Here is a 15,684-nt window from a genome sequence, read left to right as displayed (position 1 = left end):
AGAAGGGAGGCCTGGCAGTTCTGAAATTAGGTGTTGCTCAAACTCCTGGGAAAGGCTGGCAGGTTTTCAGGATTCCTTACCAATAAACACAAAGTGAAAACAAAGCCACATAAGAGTCCACCCATTTTCTTTTTCTTTTTAAAATTTCAGTATACTTGATTTACAGTGTTGTATTAGTTTCAGGTGTACGGCAGAGTAATTCAGTTATACATATATAAAAATATATTCTTTTTCAGATTCTTTTCCATTATAGGTTAGTACAAGATACTGAATATAGTTCAATATCAACTATATTGTGCTATTCAGGAGGTCCTTGTTGTTTATCTATTTTATATACAGTAGTGTGTATATGCTAACCCCAAACTCCTAGTTTATCCCTTCCCTTCTCTCCCCTTTGGTAACCGTAAGTTTGTTTTCTATGTCTGTGAGTCTGGTTCTGTTTTGTAAATAAGTTCCTTTGTATCATTTTTTTAGATTCCACATATCAGTGGTGTCATATGATATTTGTCCTTCTCGGTCTGACTTACTTTACTTCTATGATAATCTCTAGGCCCATCCATGTGGCTACAAATGGCAATATTTCATTCTTTTTATGGCTGAGTAATATTCCAGTATATACACCACATCTTCTTTGTCCATTCATCTGTTGATGGACACTTAGGTTCCTTCCATGTCTTGGCAATTGTAAATAGTACTGCTGTGAACATTGGGGTGCATGTATCTTTTCAAATTAAACTTTTTGTCTTTTCCAGATATATGCCCAGGAGTGAGACTGCTGGATCATATGGTAACTCTATTTTTAGTTTTTAAGGAACCTCCATATTGGTTGCATCAATTTACATTCCCACCAACAGTATACGAGGGTACCCTTTTCTCCACACCCTCTCCAGTGTTTATTATTTGTAGACTTTTGGATGATGGCCATCCTGAACGGTGTGGTCTGCCTGTTTTTGAGGACAACCTATGTTGTGTGAGACTTTCAGGTGAGGGATAATAAATTTTAAAATCTGTACACTTGTACAGGGCTGAACACTTCTCCAAGCACATTCTCATGAAAAGAGTATAGACAGACTTACACAGTTACAACCCCAAGATCTCCCACTATGATTCCAGAACCGGGGTCATAGGGAATAGCTCAGAGAAAACCAGTTGGTACTTATTTGGGGCATGTGACAAAAATTTAACAGATCAAGCTAACTGGTCTCGGACGTTTAAACTGTGTCCTTTTGGGACTGGGAGCTCACAGATCTGGGCCCAGCAGGACTGATGTGGGAGTGGTAAAATGGGATTCTTTTTTCATGTTTCAAAGTTTTGCAAAACTCCATTTGGACCTAACTCATTCCGGCCCTGGGCATTTTTTCTGGGATTTTACAAGTGAAATGTCCTCTGAATAGTTTTCCCAGGTTAGCAGCAAATGTAGCAACCCTCCCCTCTAGCTGATGCGGACAGACCCCTGTGGCACTGGCTCTGCAGCCTGGGATGGGCTCTGAGCAAAGCTCAAAAAGAGACTCCTCTGAGGGGCCCCTCAGCTTTATATATATACACACACACACACACATATAATAAACTGAATCAGTTTGCCATACACCTGAAACTAACACAACATTGTAAATCAACTATACCTCAATAAAAACAATTAAAAAACAAACAAACAAATGGGCATGCCAAACTCTGGAGCATTATACACGAAGCAATTAATGCAGGCTCTACAACAAACCGCCCTGTGGCAACTGGACACCCTGTGGCCTCTGGACTCACCTTGCACCTCGACGTAGATGGGGTCAGACACGATCTCGTCGTTGTTTATTTTCATCTTACAGATATACGACCCATTGTCTGAACGCTGCACACTGGTAATGCTTCCGGGAGAAACACAAAGATATTTATCGTGACGACCTTTAGAGTTCCTACTATAGGAATGGAACATTCTTTTTTTTTTTTTTTTTCAGTATTCAGGCCTCTCACTGTTGTGGCCTCTCCCGTTGCGGAGCACAGGCTCCGCACGCGCAGGCTCAGCGGCCATGGCTCACGGGCCCAGCCGCTCCGCGGCATGTGGGATCTTCCTGGACCGGGGCACGAACCCATGTTCCCTGCATCGGCAGGCGGACCCTCAACCACTGCGCCACCAGGGAAGTCCAGGAATGGAACATTCTTCAACTTCTTTGTCCTCCGCGGTGATGATTAACATGGCTAATGTGTGTCAAGTGTGTGTCAACACGGCTCGGTCACAGTACCCAGATACTTGGTCAGACGTTACTCTAGATGTAGAGATATTTTTCTGTGAAGGTGTTTTTCAGGTGTGATGAATATTCAGACCAGTTGACTCAAAGTAAAGCTGATGACCCTCCATCACTTGGGTGGGCCTCGTGTAGTCAGTTAAATGCCTTATGAGCATAGACTGAGGTCTTCTGAGGAACAGGAAATTCTGCCTCCAAACTGCCTCTGGGCCTCAAGGCTGCAACATCAACTCTTCCCTGGGCCTCCCACTGACACCCCATAGATTTCAAAGTTGGCAGCACCCACAATTACATTAGCCAGTCCTTAAAATAAATTTCTCTTGCTCTCTCTTTGTGTGTGTGTGTGTGTGTGTGTGTGTGTGTGTGTGTGTGTGTGTCCCCTCTACTGGTTCTGTTTCTCTGAAGAACCTGGTCTAACACATATATTGTCACTTGTCTGGATTTCCATGGTAGGCTCTGTACCAGGGTTCTCTATATCAGAGTACCACCCCTCCAGGCATTTTGAAAATTTGTGGGGTTGTTTTGGATGGTCACAAATAACTAGGGGTGACATGGTTTTCAGGGGCGACTTTTCCACATCCCAAATGACCTTAATTTTTTTTTTAGTTTTTATTTTTTGGTACGCAGGCCTCTCACTGTTGTGGCCTCTCCCGTTGCGGAACGCAGGCTCCATGGCGCAGGCTTATCGGCCATGGCTCACAGGCCCAGCCGCTCCGCGGCACGTGGGATCTTCCCGGACCGGGACACGAACCCCCGTCCCCTGCATCGGCAGGCGGACTCTCAACCACTGTGCCACCAGGGAAGCCCCCAAATGACCTTCTGAGACTAGAACCTAATCCCACTGTACACACACACAAAGTATTCTGCCCAGTGTTAATATCTATCTCATTTCCCAGGACCATGAAAATGGAGGGCCAGTATCCCTTTGTCCTGTTTGGAACTTGGCTGTGACTTGGTCATCGTCTGGAAGATGGATCCCTGACAGCACTGCTCCGTCTGCAGCTGCCATGTGCCTGGGTGCAAGTCACTGTGGACTTTATTATAATCTCTCCTGGTGTGGTCACACCCAGCATTTAAATATTCACATTCATATTATTTAATTATCAATTGCTTTCCTTTCGTTTCCCTCTTATTACAGGATGAACATAAGATATCTTATATAAACAGGCAGCCTTGGCTCTAAGAGGTTCAGAGCCCTGCTTGCCAATTTCCCAATGTGTTTACAAACAGGGAGCTACACCACAGGCGTGAAACCTGCTCTTAGCCGGGGTGGGAAGGGGTGAGACAACGAGGCGCACTTTGCAATGCTCCCAGATGCTCTCCTGGAGAGGATGCCTTTATTAGCCCCAAAGCACTGAGTTCTTCTCTGCCCATCAGACACAACCAAGAAGACTGTGAATGAAGGAAAAAGAAAAAAGAAGGAAAACGTGGAGGGGTCCACCTGCCTTCCTAGCAGCTTGTTCCCCGATATGACTAGTTTATCCCAAAGCAAAATAAAATCTGTCCTCAACCTGTCAAGGGCTAAGGCTTAAGGCTTGAAAGAGACCAGGAGGTGGGCAAGGTCAGAAGGGGCAGTTGCCAGGGTTATTAACACAGCACAGTCACCACCAGGAGCTGACAGGCGGCAGTGAAGGGTCCCCGGCCTCCAGAAGCCTCGGTTTTCAGAACCAACACTGGACACTGTAAATACCGCTTCTCCCAACAATACCATTCTGCAGACCCCTATTAGCCTATGATAAACAGAGTAACGAAGGTACACATCAAGAACGGCATCAGGGGCCTCCCTGGTGGCGCAAGTGGTTAAGAGTCTGCCTGCCGATGCAGGGGATACGGGTTCGTGCCCCGGTCTGGGAGGATCCCATATGCCGCGGAGCGGCTGGGCCCGTGAGCCATGGCCGCTGGGCCTGCGCATCCGGAGCCTGTGCTCCGCAACGGGAGAGGCCACAACAGTGAGAGGCCCGCATACCGCAAAAAGAAAAAAAAAAAAAAAAAAAAAGAACGGCATCAGGGGGCTTCCCTGGTGGCGCAGTGGTTGGGGGTCCGCCTGACGATGCAGGGGACACGGGTTCGTGCCCCAGTCTGGGAAGATCCCACATGCTGCGGAGCGGCTGGGCCCGTGAGCCATGGCTGCTGAGCCTGTGCGTGCGGAGCCTGTGCTCCGCAACGGGAGAGGCCACAACAGTGAGAGGCCCGCATACCACACACACACAAAAAAGAACGGCATCAGTCAGAACTACGAGGGCCAGAGCTGCTTGGGTTAGTATCACCTCCTTAACGGGCTCAGATCCAGCAGTGTGACTGTCCCCTGTCCCCTGCACTTCCTGATGTGCAATCTAAGCAGTGCCCCATTGACTGGGAACACTCTGTCTTCCCGTCTCCCCTCATTCCTATGTAGGAGCGATATAATTCTGGAATGCACCTGATGAATGACTGCTGGACTTGGGGAGGATGCAGGGGTCAAGGAAAGGCCGGTCTCTCCATGCTTTAGGGCAGGAGCTGAATGTCACAATGCTTAGAGGTCACCAGGAGAAGACGGAAAGAGACCTCACAGGACGAATATCTCCAAATAACGGGCTAGCTGACGCTTCCCCTAGAATCTGCCAGGATATCAAGGTGACAGGAAGGGGCTGAAGAGAGCGGGAGGGGAGCAGGCGTCTAGGATGATGCGCTGCCCGCCGTGGGTAACACCTAGAGGCCGGATGGTACAACGTGGCTTTCAGCAGCTCCTGCAGATGCTCCACGGCGGACCAGTCTAGTCTTAGCAGTTCCAAGGGAAACCAAGGTTACGGCTACTGAAGAGAGGACCCTTTCTACTCATTTCACAAGTTCACTTTACAAGAAGCAACATTTTCTTGAGGCGAGACTCAGGGAGGGGCTGGATGCAGCAGACGATGAGATGTGACAGGCTGAGGACACCTACGCCCTCGGAAGATTGGGCTGTGGCTCACGGCCTGGGACCCCAGTGCTGTAGCAGGCTTGCTGCATGACTCAGTGAGCCAGGGATCAGAGAGGAAGTGAAGGCCAGAGAGGGAGGCAGGGGACATCCCCAGGGGGACCGCACCCAGCCCAGGGAGGCACAGCACGCCGGGAACCCAAGAAACCAGCAGGCACAAATAACTGTGGAGCAGCACACCTTCGGCAGCAGAAATCAGACCACACAAAAAAGTCCAGGAGTACCTTCAACTAACCAGCAAGGAAAATTCAGACTAGGAGTAAAGCAGGAGAATGCAAAGGGAACGTGAGCAAAACTTGGTCTTTACTCATTTGCGTCAGGCAGGATCTAGCGTCACTGGGTGAAAAAGACAACGTGTCTGCATTCATTAGCAAGTCCAGATCCATCTTACCTATAGCACAGGAAATGTTTTTCACAAATAATTCTCTTGTTGCTTTCTAGACATCACGTAAAGGCCCCCAGGATGAAGGCAGTGTGGGGGGTGGGACAGGAGATGGGAGACTGGTCCCCAATCTCCTCCCTCTCCCCCGCAGAAACAGCAGGAAAGGCTTTGAGCTCAGAATAGCAACCTAGGCATTCAGACGATGACTGAGTAAGGAGTTCCAGAAAGAACACAGACAGGGGAGGAGGGAGGCATAATTCAAGAAAATGTCCAGAACTGGAGATACGGGTCTTTCCTAACCTGACACCTAGGTGGGCAGCACAGCAAGAGAGAAAAGACCCACCAAGGGGCTTCGCCAGGCAATGTCACACCTCTAAGACAAAGTGGAGACCCCCCAAAAGCTTCCAGAGAAAAGAAAAGCAGGAAATTTACGAGTGAATCAGAAACGTATCATGCTTCTCAAGAACAGCTCTGAGAGCGAAAAGGAAACAGCAATGATTTCAAGATGACAGCCGGAAATTATTTTCCTTTTAAATTCTGTATCTGGCCAAACTACCTCAAGGGGGAGGTAGGAAAAACATGGCATTTTCAGACACATGAGGGCCCAGCAAGTGAGGAGAGGCTGGGCTCCATGCCAAGGTGACAGGGTAAAGCCAGGAAGGGGGGAGCTGGGCTCCAGGGAACAGACGCTGGAAATCAGCAGGAACGAGGCTCCCAAAAATGAGAGCAAAGTTGACTCAGCCAGACCCCAGACCTGGAGGGCAACGTGTCTGGGCTGGAGGGGCAGGGACGGCTCCAGGACTGGCACCTCCAAGTAAAAACACCAGTCCCGAGAATTTGGTCATTTTGAGAGGAGATGCATATTTTCCTTTAAAAAGTGGGAGGAGGGCTTCCCTGGTGGCGCAGTGGTTGAGAGTCTGCCTGCCGATGCAGGGGACACGGGTTCGTGCTCCGGTCCGGGAAGATCCCACATGCCGCGGAGCGGCTGGGCCCGTGAGCCATGGCCGCCGGGCCTGCGCGTCTGGAGCCTGTGCTCCACAACGGGAGAGGCCACAACAGTGAGAGGCCCGCGAAGCGCAAAAAAGAAAAAAAAAAAAAAAAAAAAAAGTGGGAGGAGGATGAGCGATTGAAACTTAGACAATTCAGCGAACCAACAGGCAAGGAAACTATTAAATTCAGGAAAATCGAAAAGCTCTACAACAAGTACGAAGTAATTACAGTTGACTACATGATTCGGCTGAAAATAGCATTTCCATAGCCACAAAAATTGTGAACTCTGGGTACTGATTTAACCACAGCTATGAGTAGTACCCTATTAGATTAACATACCATGTTGGGGCCTGGCACGGGCATGCACACACACCACACGCACACATACACACACACACGACTCATGGACTGAATATCTCTGGAAAGCCACCCAATAAATGGGTCACCTCAGCTCCCCACTGGGAAAGAGGAACGGGGCTGGAATGCAAGAGATAACTTTTGGACAGTTAGACTACTTTACCATGTGCAGGCACTTTAAAAAAAAGTGTAAGAATTCCACCAGCTTTTGGTCAAACATCTGAACAGGGGAAGACCAAAGAAACCACAGATTCTGCCATAGCGTCTAGACAGGAACCACCTGGGGAGAGCCATGGTGGGGGGACAGCAGCTGCAAAAGCCCATCACCCCAGCATCCCCTCAGCTGACGTAGCCCCAGGGCATCCTACAAGGACACACAGCATCTCTCTGGCCCTCAGACCTATTACAACTAGGCCGGCCTGCTCAGAAATGGCTCGCAAGGAGCACCTAAGCTCTCAAGCCTTCTTAAAAGACATATAAAAAAGGACCAATATTGGATGAATGCCTAGAGTAGTCAAATTCACAGAGAAAGAATGTGGAATAGAGGTTACCCAGGGCTGGAGAGGAAGGGGAGCGGGCAGTTAGTGTTTCATGGGTCTGGAGTTTCAGTTTGAGATGATGAAAAGGACTTTGGTGACAGTGGCATAACGCTGTGAATGTACGCAAGGCCACTGACTTGGATATTCAAAAAGGGTTAAAATGGTAAGTTTCATGTTATGTGTATGTTACCACAATAAAAAAAAACCCCGTGAAAAATGGGAAAAAAAACTTATAAAAGAAATACAAAGATGACCCACTGAGAAGCATCCTGTTTTACCCTGCCTTCGTTCAAAGGGCGCTGACAGGATTCCGTGGATCACCTGAGTTCAGGGATCTTGGACCAAACCTGAGCTGAAAGGAAGTCTGAATATAAAGCAAGTGCAAAAGTCTCAGGGATCCATGGCTAAAAATAACTTTTCCAGCTGATGGTTTGGCTAAACAAATTAGGTTCTTACTTTCTAGATGTTTGGCTGATTTCTCATGCACGATTCCATTTTGGGGTAAAGAACAGCCAGCAGTGGCATCAGGCAGATGCACACCCGCACCCCGCCCTGCCTGTGGCAAGGGTCTCGGCACGCAGCGCCTGCGGGAGCCCCGCCAACACAAGCGTCTCGGGTGCCAGGAGCCCGCAGGGACCCAAACTACCTACTTAACATGTTTACCAAGAAAATGTAGGATGAAAGTAAAATCCTTCTAGCTTTAGCTCCTGGGAAGGATGCCAGAATTTAAAGAGTACTGGGAATACCTAGACTATAAAAAAAACAAACATCAAATACTTTCCCTTCTCCATAAATCACCCAATAACTAAATCTGCAGGGCCTGTCAGTTTACAGGAGCATCAGCTTTTGTTTTTGCCTGAGGGTGAGTCTCCCCAAGTCTTCTGATCTCAAGGCTGGTGCCTTCCTGATGAGGGAGTGTTTCCACCTAAGCGAGAGAGCTTTCTACACCCCATACCAGATTTTAGAGCCATGTCCCACAAGTTACACCCCCCTTTAGAGACTTCAGGGGAAGCTCTTGGCTAAGGAGGGTCCTGGGGCTGGACAAGCTGATAACAAGTGTAGATGGGGTGGGAGACTGGTTGGAGTGTCAAGGGGGATGCTCAGCCTGGTGACCTAAGTCCCACAGTCTAGCAACTGCTTTCAAGTGATGTACCATCCAGGACAATGCAAGGGGTGGGGGGGGTGAGTAGGGAGGGGGGTGTGGATGTTCAGTATTCATCACCAAGCTATCAGCTAAGAATACTCCAACCTACTAGCAGACACGGAATGCTTCCTACACCCATTAATGAAAGATGACTCGACTCTATCAAAAATAATAGACATCTAAGTGAAACGTGAACTATTAGCATAGGATAGACCCAGCTCAAGAGGGCATCTGGATTTGAAGTCCCACATCAGTTACTTCTTCCCTTGTGTATGCCACCAACCTTGGCATTTTGAAAATAATTTTTAAGGTTTTCCCTTTATAATTTCATTTGCACTCTCAATAAATGAATCTGTTTTACAATAGCAAGTTACAGGGGCCTATCACAGCCATTAAAATATTTTGAAGACTTTTAGCAATATGGTGAATGTTCATCATACAATAAGTGCATGAAATAAGACATACATCTATGTAATAAAGTACTAATTTGATTTCAAGCATCTTGGAGTTCTATATGCTTGGAAAAGTTTTCTTGGGGTTGTGGGCCATAGTTTCCTTCTCTGTATGTGTTTGGTATCTTCCAAGTATTTAACAAAATATATATATAACTATGAAAACAAAATACATATATAACTATTAAAATAACTTAAAAATGCACATATATAGGAGCTAAGACCAAGTAGTTTCAGAAATCTTCTGGGGATACTCTCACGCATGACGCCAAAACAAATCTCCTTTAAGCTTTCCGGGGTACATGGGATTCATGCTGAAATGCCTGTGAGCTCCTCCTATCATTCCCACCCTCCCACACCTAGTTTCAATAAACTGAGGGTTGACTACAAGTCGTGGTCCACCCTGAGCAGCAGAAGTGTCCTTCCCTTGGTCCTGATGCAGGGCCCTCCTCCCCTAAAGGCCAAATCTAAAATCTGATGGCAACACTACCTTAAACACATCAACACCACCTTAGCGCTTCTGCACTTGACATTTGAGTCTCCCTTCCCCTCCATTCTGTTCGTAAGCACATAGCAGGAGGACAGGGACCAGGTCTGTCCTTCATGTCTCAATGACCAGACGTTCAGGGCAAGGCTGGCTGTTTTTATAACTAGTGGGCAGTTGCCTGTGTTGTGATTTGAAAAAAAAATCTCTATTCCTTGTGTCCAAAATGATGTCCCCAGTGAATGTTAAAGCTTTCCTTAGTGTAGATTACTTATCCCCTTGTTTCCTTCCTTTGGAAAGGAGAGCACTACGATGGCCACTGTGAGAAAGAGCGGAAGCAATAACAGAGATGGAAGTTCCAGTGCGTTAAATCCGCACGCCTCTTAAACTACACCTTCCACCAGGACAGGTTTTGTTTTAGGATCAAAGACCAGAAGCTTGACTAATCCTAATTTTTAGAATGAGGAGTTTGGGAGTTTAAGTGTGGGTTGGGCAGGAGCCAAGGGTCTGCATGATATGAAAGAGAAAACAGGAACCAATATCAGGCTAAGAGAGTTAAATGCAGCATCCACAATCCTGCCAGGCTTCAGCAACTCACAGCTGCTTCGTATTTAAAGCACAAGTGCAGTTGCAAACGGTGGACTCCCCAATCTGGAGACCTAATCATTTCAAAATTCATGTCCATTCTGTCCTTTTTTTCTTTTATTATTATTTATTATTATTATTATTTGATCTTATTTTTTTTTTTTTTTTTGCGGTATGCGGGCCTCTCACTGTTGAGGCCTCTCCCGCTGCAGAGCACAGGCTCTGGACGCACAGGCTCAGCGGCCATGGCTCATGGGCCCAGCCGCTCCGCAGCATGTGGGATCTTCCCGGACCGGGGCATGAACCCTCATCCCCTGCATCGGCAGGCGGACTCTCAACCACTGTGCCACCAGGGAAGCCCTGTCCTTTTTTATTATAATAACACCTTATAGAAGAATGGTTCTGTGATCTAACTTAAAATACTTGGTGTTTTTCTTTATAGTTCCTCTGACTCCTGCCTATATACAGACATCTATCTTTTGCACATTCCCTTAAATAAACATGGTCCATGCCAGTCCTGTTAGTGGCAACTCCAGCAAAATTGCAGGCTAACGAATTCCTCATAAAATGGCATCCATTGAAAACCTAGAACTAGTGTTTAACGCTTCACTGTTTCTGGGAACCAGAGTGGATTTCCTTAGGGCCCGTGAAGATTTGAGAAGAGAGGATACTGCAGGTGTGCATATCAGGCTCCCTGGTTAAGGAAGACCAGCTTACTATCTAGTGATCCTGGGCAAGACACCCTACTCTTAAGGACCTCAGGGTCCTCATATAAAAGACATCAAATTAGGGTCTCCAACATCCTTCTCTCTTGGGAAGAAATTACACAAATATTGATAATCTCGATCAAGTCACTATAATTTACTTCACTGAATCACCCACAGCTACAGTGCTGCCTGTACATTAATAAAGTTGAAGAATATCCTAATGGTGGACTTAGTGCTGTTCCAGATATTACTCAGTTCAGCTGAGTGTCCATCCTTTGCAAGAATTCTGATCACTAAATTTGCTTGGTTGGGAGGTCACATAAGATTTTTTTCTCTTCCAAATGAGTTTATGAGAGTTCGGCCGAATACATGCAAAAGTATACATTTTTCTCTAAAGTTCTCAAAATACCACCCAGTCACCTTCTGAACTCTAAAAACATCAGTTCAGAATAAGACACTGTCTAAGTTTAAAAACTCTCCAAATCTTTTGAATATCTAATGGCCCCTTAGAGCACACCTAGAGCTGCCAGTCAGGTGGTCCAAACCCATCTCCTTGGCAAGAAGACCAGGGAAGATGCAGCGGCTCACCCACGGTCTCATGGGGGCCGGTGGCAGGACCCCCACTGGGGACTCGCAGCCCAGAGAGCAAGGCTGTGCTTTCCTCCTAAATGACCCTGGGTGAGACCAATGTGCCAGCTTTTTGTTTCTATAAGCCTTTAAACCTTATTCATTATGAAATGGTGATTTTAGTTCTCCCATCAGAAGCTGTGTCTATATAATGGAAAAACATCTGTGTTTTGTAGTTGATGGAGAAAAAAATAGAGTCATGGGCAAGACACCCGAGTCTTGACACTGGCGGAGAATGGCAGCCCGAGAGACCCAGCCAGAGTTTAAATCGACCAACGGGAAATGCGGAAATTGTTTTCTTTCCTTGATGATGACCAAAATAACTTGGAAAACGCTAAAAAGGGGGGTCATCTTATGAATGTGTTGACACACTAAACTCTAACTGGAGTCATCAGGTCTATGGTAACTCCGAGGTGGTTTTCTGAAAAGGAAACACACAATGATTCACCAGAAGACATGACACAGTCTGGAAGAGGCCCAAACATCAGGTTGGAGAAAGTGAAAACACAGCAGATCAAAGAGGGCTCCACTCGGAGTGGAGGAATCCCAGAGAAAAGCCTCCTGAGTCAACGCTGCCGGGCTCCGAATTCATTTTGAAAGTTTAGTGACCACAGTCCACTTAATTCTAAAACTGTACATGCCAGGAAGTCCTGATGTAAACACAAACAAACACAACCCCTCCTGGCTAAGAGGAAGGAGTAGAGAATGAAAAGGGACAGTGAGAAGAGAAGCAGCTGTCTCACTGTCTCCAGTATCTGCGGTATGAGGACTCGATCCTTGGGACGATGGATTGTTCCAGATTTATGTCCTGGCCTGGCTTATCCTTGTCACTCTCTCCAACTCATTGGGGCTGCCCCTGCCAACACAAAGTGGAATGCTGAGAGGGTGAGCCACGTGGCTGAAGATCTGTCTCAACTGCCCAGACTTCACACTTTCTGCCTCCTTCCTACCCCAACAGGAGGGCAACATCAGTACCAGGATCTGCAGCCGCAGGGGGTGCTGGGAGAGGGAGAAGGGAGAGGAGATAGGGCAAACGAAAGGGGTGGAGGGCTGCCTTGTTTCACAAGTTCCACGCCCACCTGGTGCATTAGATGTCTCCTCCTGCTAGGTAAGAACACTGGGAGAGCTCCTGAGTCCAGCAGGCCTTGACAGGACTTACAGGCCAGCTGGGAAGAGCATTTGATCACCAAGAGTTCCAGGAGGGCCAAAAGCCAACAGAAAAGAAATCAGCAATACAATCAGCTATTAATCTACAGTCTAAATGGACCAGTGGGGTTGCTAACACAGAAAACAGAAGGCTGTTATTTCTTTACAAGCCTTTCGCTTTTGAATGAGCAAAAGCACAACAACAGTTTAAAAGAGAGGAAGAAAGAACACTTACCTGAAGGAAGCGATGATTGCTGTAACTTCATCATCTGGATAAAACTGAGTAATTGCATGATGGGCCCCCAGCAATTCCTTCCCATCTTTCCACCAAGAAATAGCTGCACTGTCCTGGTATATATTAGGTATGTTGATCGAGCAATTAAACTTGACATCTTTGTGTTCAGAAAGTATTATGTGGCCAACCGTGTGATTAAATGCAAGAGGTGGTAGGGGCGTGGACCTGGCGGAGGTCACTCCGGGAAGGGCTGCCTTTCCGGTGTGCGGTCTTCCAGGCTGGATGGGTGGAAACATGGAGGTGGGCTGGAACCCACTGGTGTGAGGCAAGGAAAATGGTGTGTGGTCAGTCTGCAGGCTTCCCGGGAAAGATCCGGGGAACAGCGGGTTGGGCTTGGTTTCTTCGCTCACCTCAGCGACAGCTGCAAAACAGAGGATTGGATTTTTAGCCTTTTAAATAATGGAGTTTTCCAAGTAGGTCCCCAACTTCATAGGCTATGATGAGAGGGTAAGGGCATCCTGAATGTCCTCAGAAAGCATGAGCGGAATTTATTTAACACACACGAATAACGTGCATATTCTCTTTCACAAGTTCATTCATTCGCTTACTTCCTTCTTTCTAAAGAACACGTAAGAAATATAATGCCCCCATCAACATTTTTTCTTTTTTTAAACTGAGACATAATTGATATATAAATATAACATATTTGTTTCAGGTGATTTGTTTCAGGTGATGCAGTGATTCCATACTTGTATATTTTGCCAAATGATCGCTGCAATAAGTCCAGTTAATATCCAACACCACACATAGTGAGACACTTGTTTTTCTTGTGATGAGAACTTTTAAGATCTACCCTCTTAGCAACTTTCCAATATATGATACAGTACTATTAACTACAGTCAGCATTAACTCCATAACATTGCCAGGACTTACCTATTTTATAACTGGAAGTTTGTATCTTTTGAGCACTTCGCCCATTTTTTTTTTTTTTTTTTTTTTTTGGCCACCACGCTGCGTGGCATGTGGGATCTTAGCTCGCCAACCAGGGATCAAACCCGCGTCCCTTGCATCGGAAGCATGGAGTCTTAACCACTGGACTGCCAGGGAAGACCCTCACCCAGGTTTTGAAATTCGTGACTCATTCCAAATCCCTCATACCCATCTCACCAGCACGGCAGGCAGGTGATGGAGCCTGAGATCACCTTCTGACTGTCTGCTCAGTCACAAGACTATGCTTGGCCAACAGTCTTGCAAAGGCTGCTACTGGTCACAAAGGGGCGAGTTTACAATTCTTGTGCCTCAGCATGACCCACCCTAAGCATGGGGGAAAAAAAATCAACATGTGCTTATGTCACCAGCTACAGAATGACTTGGAAATTCCAGCAAAATGCTTGCCTGCAGGAATAGACCTGGAAATATTTTGATTTCATCTGACCCACAAGAATTTCTAAAAATATAGGCTCACATCAGTCGTACTTTTAGGGTTTTTTTTTAATTGATTAATTAATTTATTTATTATTTATGGCTGTGTTGGGTCTTCGTTTCTGTGCGAGGGCTTTCTCTAGTTGTGGCAAGCGGGGGCCACTCTTCATCGCCTTCCAGTGCAGGGGCTGCAGGTTCGATCCCCGGTCGGGGATCTAAGATCCCATGTGCCTCGTGGCCAAAAAAACAAAACATAAAACAGAAGCAATACTGTAACAAATTCAATAAAGACTTGAGAAATGGTCCGCATCAAAAAAAAAAAATCTTAAAAAATTTTTTTGAGTATAAGGATTCAGTTAAGTACTTATTGGGTGAATGGAGGTACAAGCAGATTTGGGGGCAAAAGTGGGGATCTGAGAATTTATACCTCTGGCTTCCTCCCTGCAGGTCACTCTGGACCACACTTATCCCTTAATGGAGGGCCGGGGCTCCTGCCAGGGCGTCCTCTCCATCCAGCTCTCTCTCCCCGACCCGGTCAACTCTCACAGTTGCTGCATCTGGGAACTGCGTCCGGGGTGAATGCCAGGTTGGAGGACAAGAGGTTTCACTATAAGAAACCAGGGAGACCTCATTGCTTGTCCTTGAGGCTGAGGTCTCGGGGGCCCTGGGAGTGCAGGTGTTCTCTGCAGGCTCTGGAGGAGGGCTTTGTGGGTCGGCTGCTGGCTGGCCTTGAGCTCAGTCGTCCAGACAGATTAGTGTGCTGTGATGGGAGTGGTGATTTATTCCAAGGAGTGGAGGTCAGGGTGATTCTGCAGAGAGGGGCCCCTGCCTCTCCTGTCGTCCCCACGCCAGGCAAACTTTATGTACAGGAATGGTAGGAAGAGGTGAAGCCCAGCTTCTCTGACTTGGGGGTCTCTTCCGCAGTAATGGATGCTCCCCAACTTGTCTGATTTGGGGATCCCTCTGCAGTAATGGCTGCTCTGGCTATTTATCTTATGCCTGCAGACCCTCCTCAGAACACTCTTCTTCTACAGGCTTCAAAGCACTTAGAATTCACCTCTGCCTCTTGGAGGCAAACTTACCTGCAGTCTTTCCTATTAAAGGTCAGTTTCAGACGCAAACCACTACATACAGAATGGATAACCAACAAGGTCCTACTGTGTAGCACAGGGAACTATATTCAGTATCTTGTGATGAACCATAATGGAAAAGAATATGAAAAGGAATGTATATATAGGTATAACTGAATCATTTTGGTGTAGAGCATTAGTTAACACAACATTGTAAATCAGCTATACTTCAATAATTTAAAAATATATATATATAAAAAAAAGATACGTCAGTTTGACACCAAATGTTTAGGAAGAGTGTAACACAGGGCAGTTCTCAGGAGTGGACACCTGGCAGCTTTATCCTGGCCATTG

The 15,684-nt window shown here is 46.7% G+C and overlaps 1 protein-coding gene across 1 annotated transcript in view; it reads right to left on the bottom strand.

The window, feature by feature from the left end:
* The window catches only part of MERTK (MER proto-oncogene, tyrosine kinase), a 108,911-nt gene that overhangs the window by 73,411 nt on the left and 19,816 nt on the right, over positions 1–15,684 (bottom strand). Inside the window, exons 2-3 of the mRNA XM_060117144.1 lie at positions 12,839–13,259; positions 1,759–1,859 (exon numbers count right to left, since the gene is read on the bottom strand). Coding sequence (XP_059973127.1) covers positions 1,759–1,859; positions 12,839–13,259 — 522 coding nt within the window. The remainder of the gene's footprint in view (positions 1–1,758; positions 1,860–12,838; positions 13,260–15,684) is intronic.

The sequence above is a fragment of the Mesoplodon densirostris genome, chromosome 14 (genome assembly GCF_025265405.1).
Source record: "Mesoplodon densirostris isolate mMesDen1 chromosome 14, mMesDen1 primary haplotype, whole genome shotgun sequence".
Lineage (NCBI taxonomy): Eukaryota > Metazoa > Chordata > Mammalia > Artiodactyla > Ziphiidae > Mesoplodon > Mesoplodon densirostris.
Note: the sequence above shows the minus strand (reverse complement) of the source record. Positions and strands in the feature narration are given on the sequence as shown.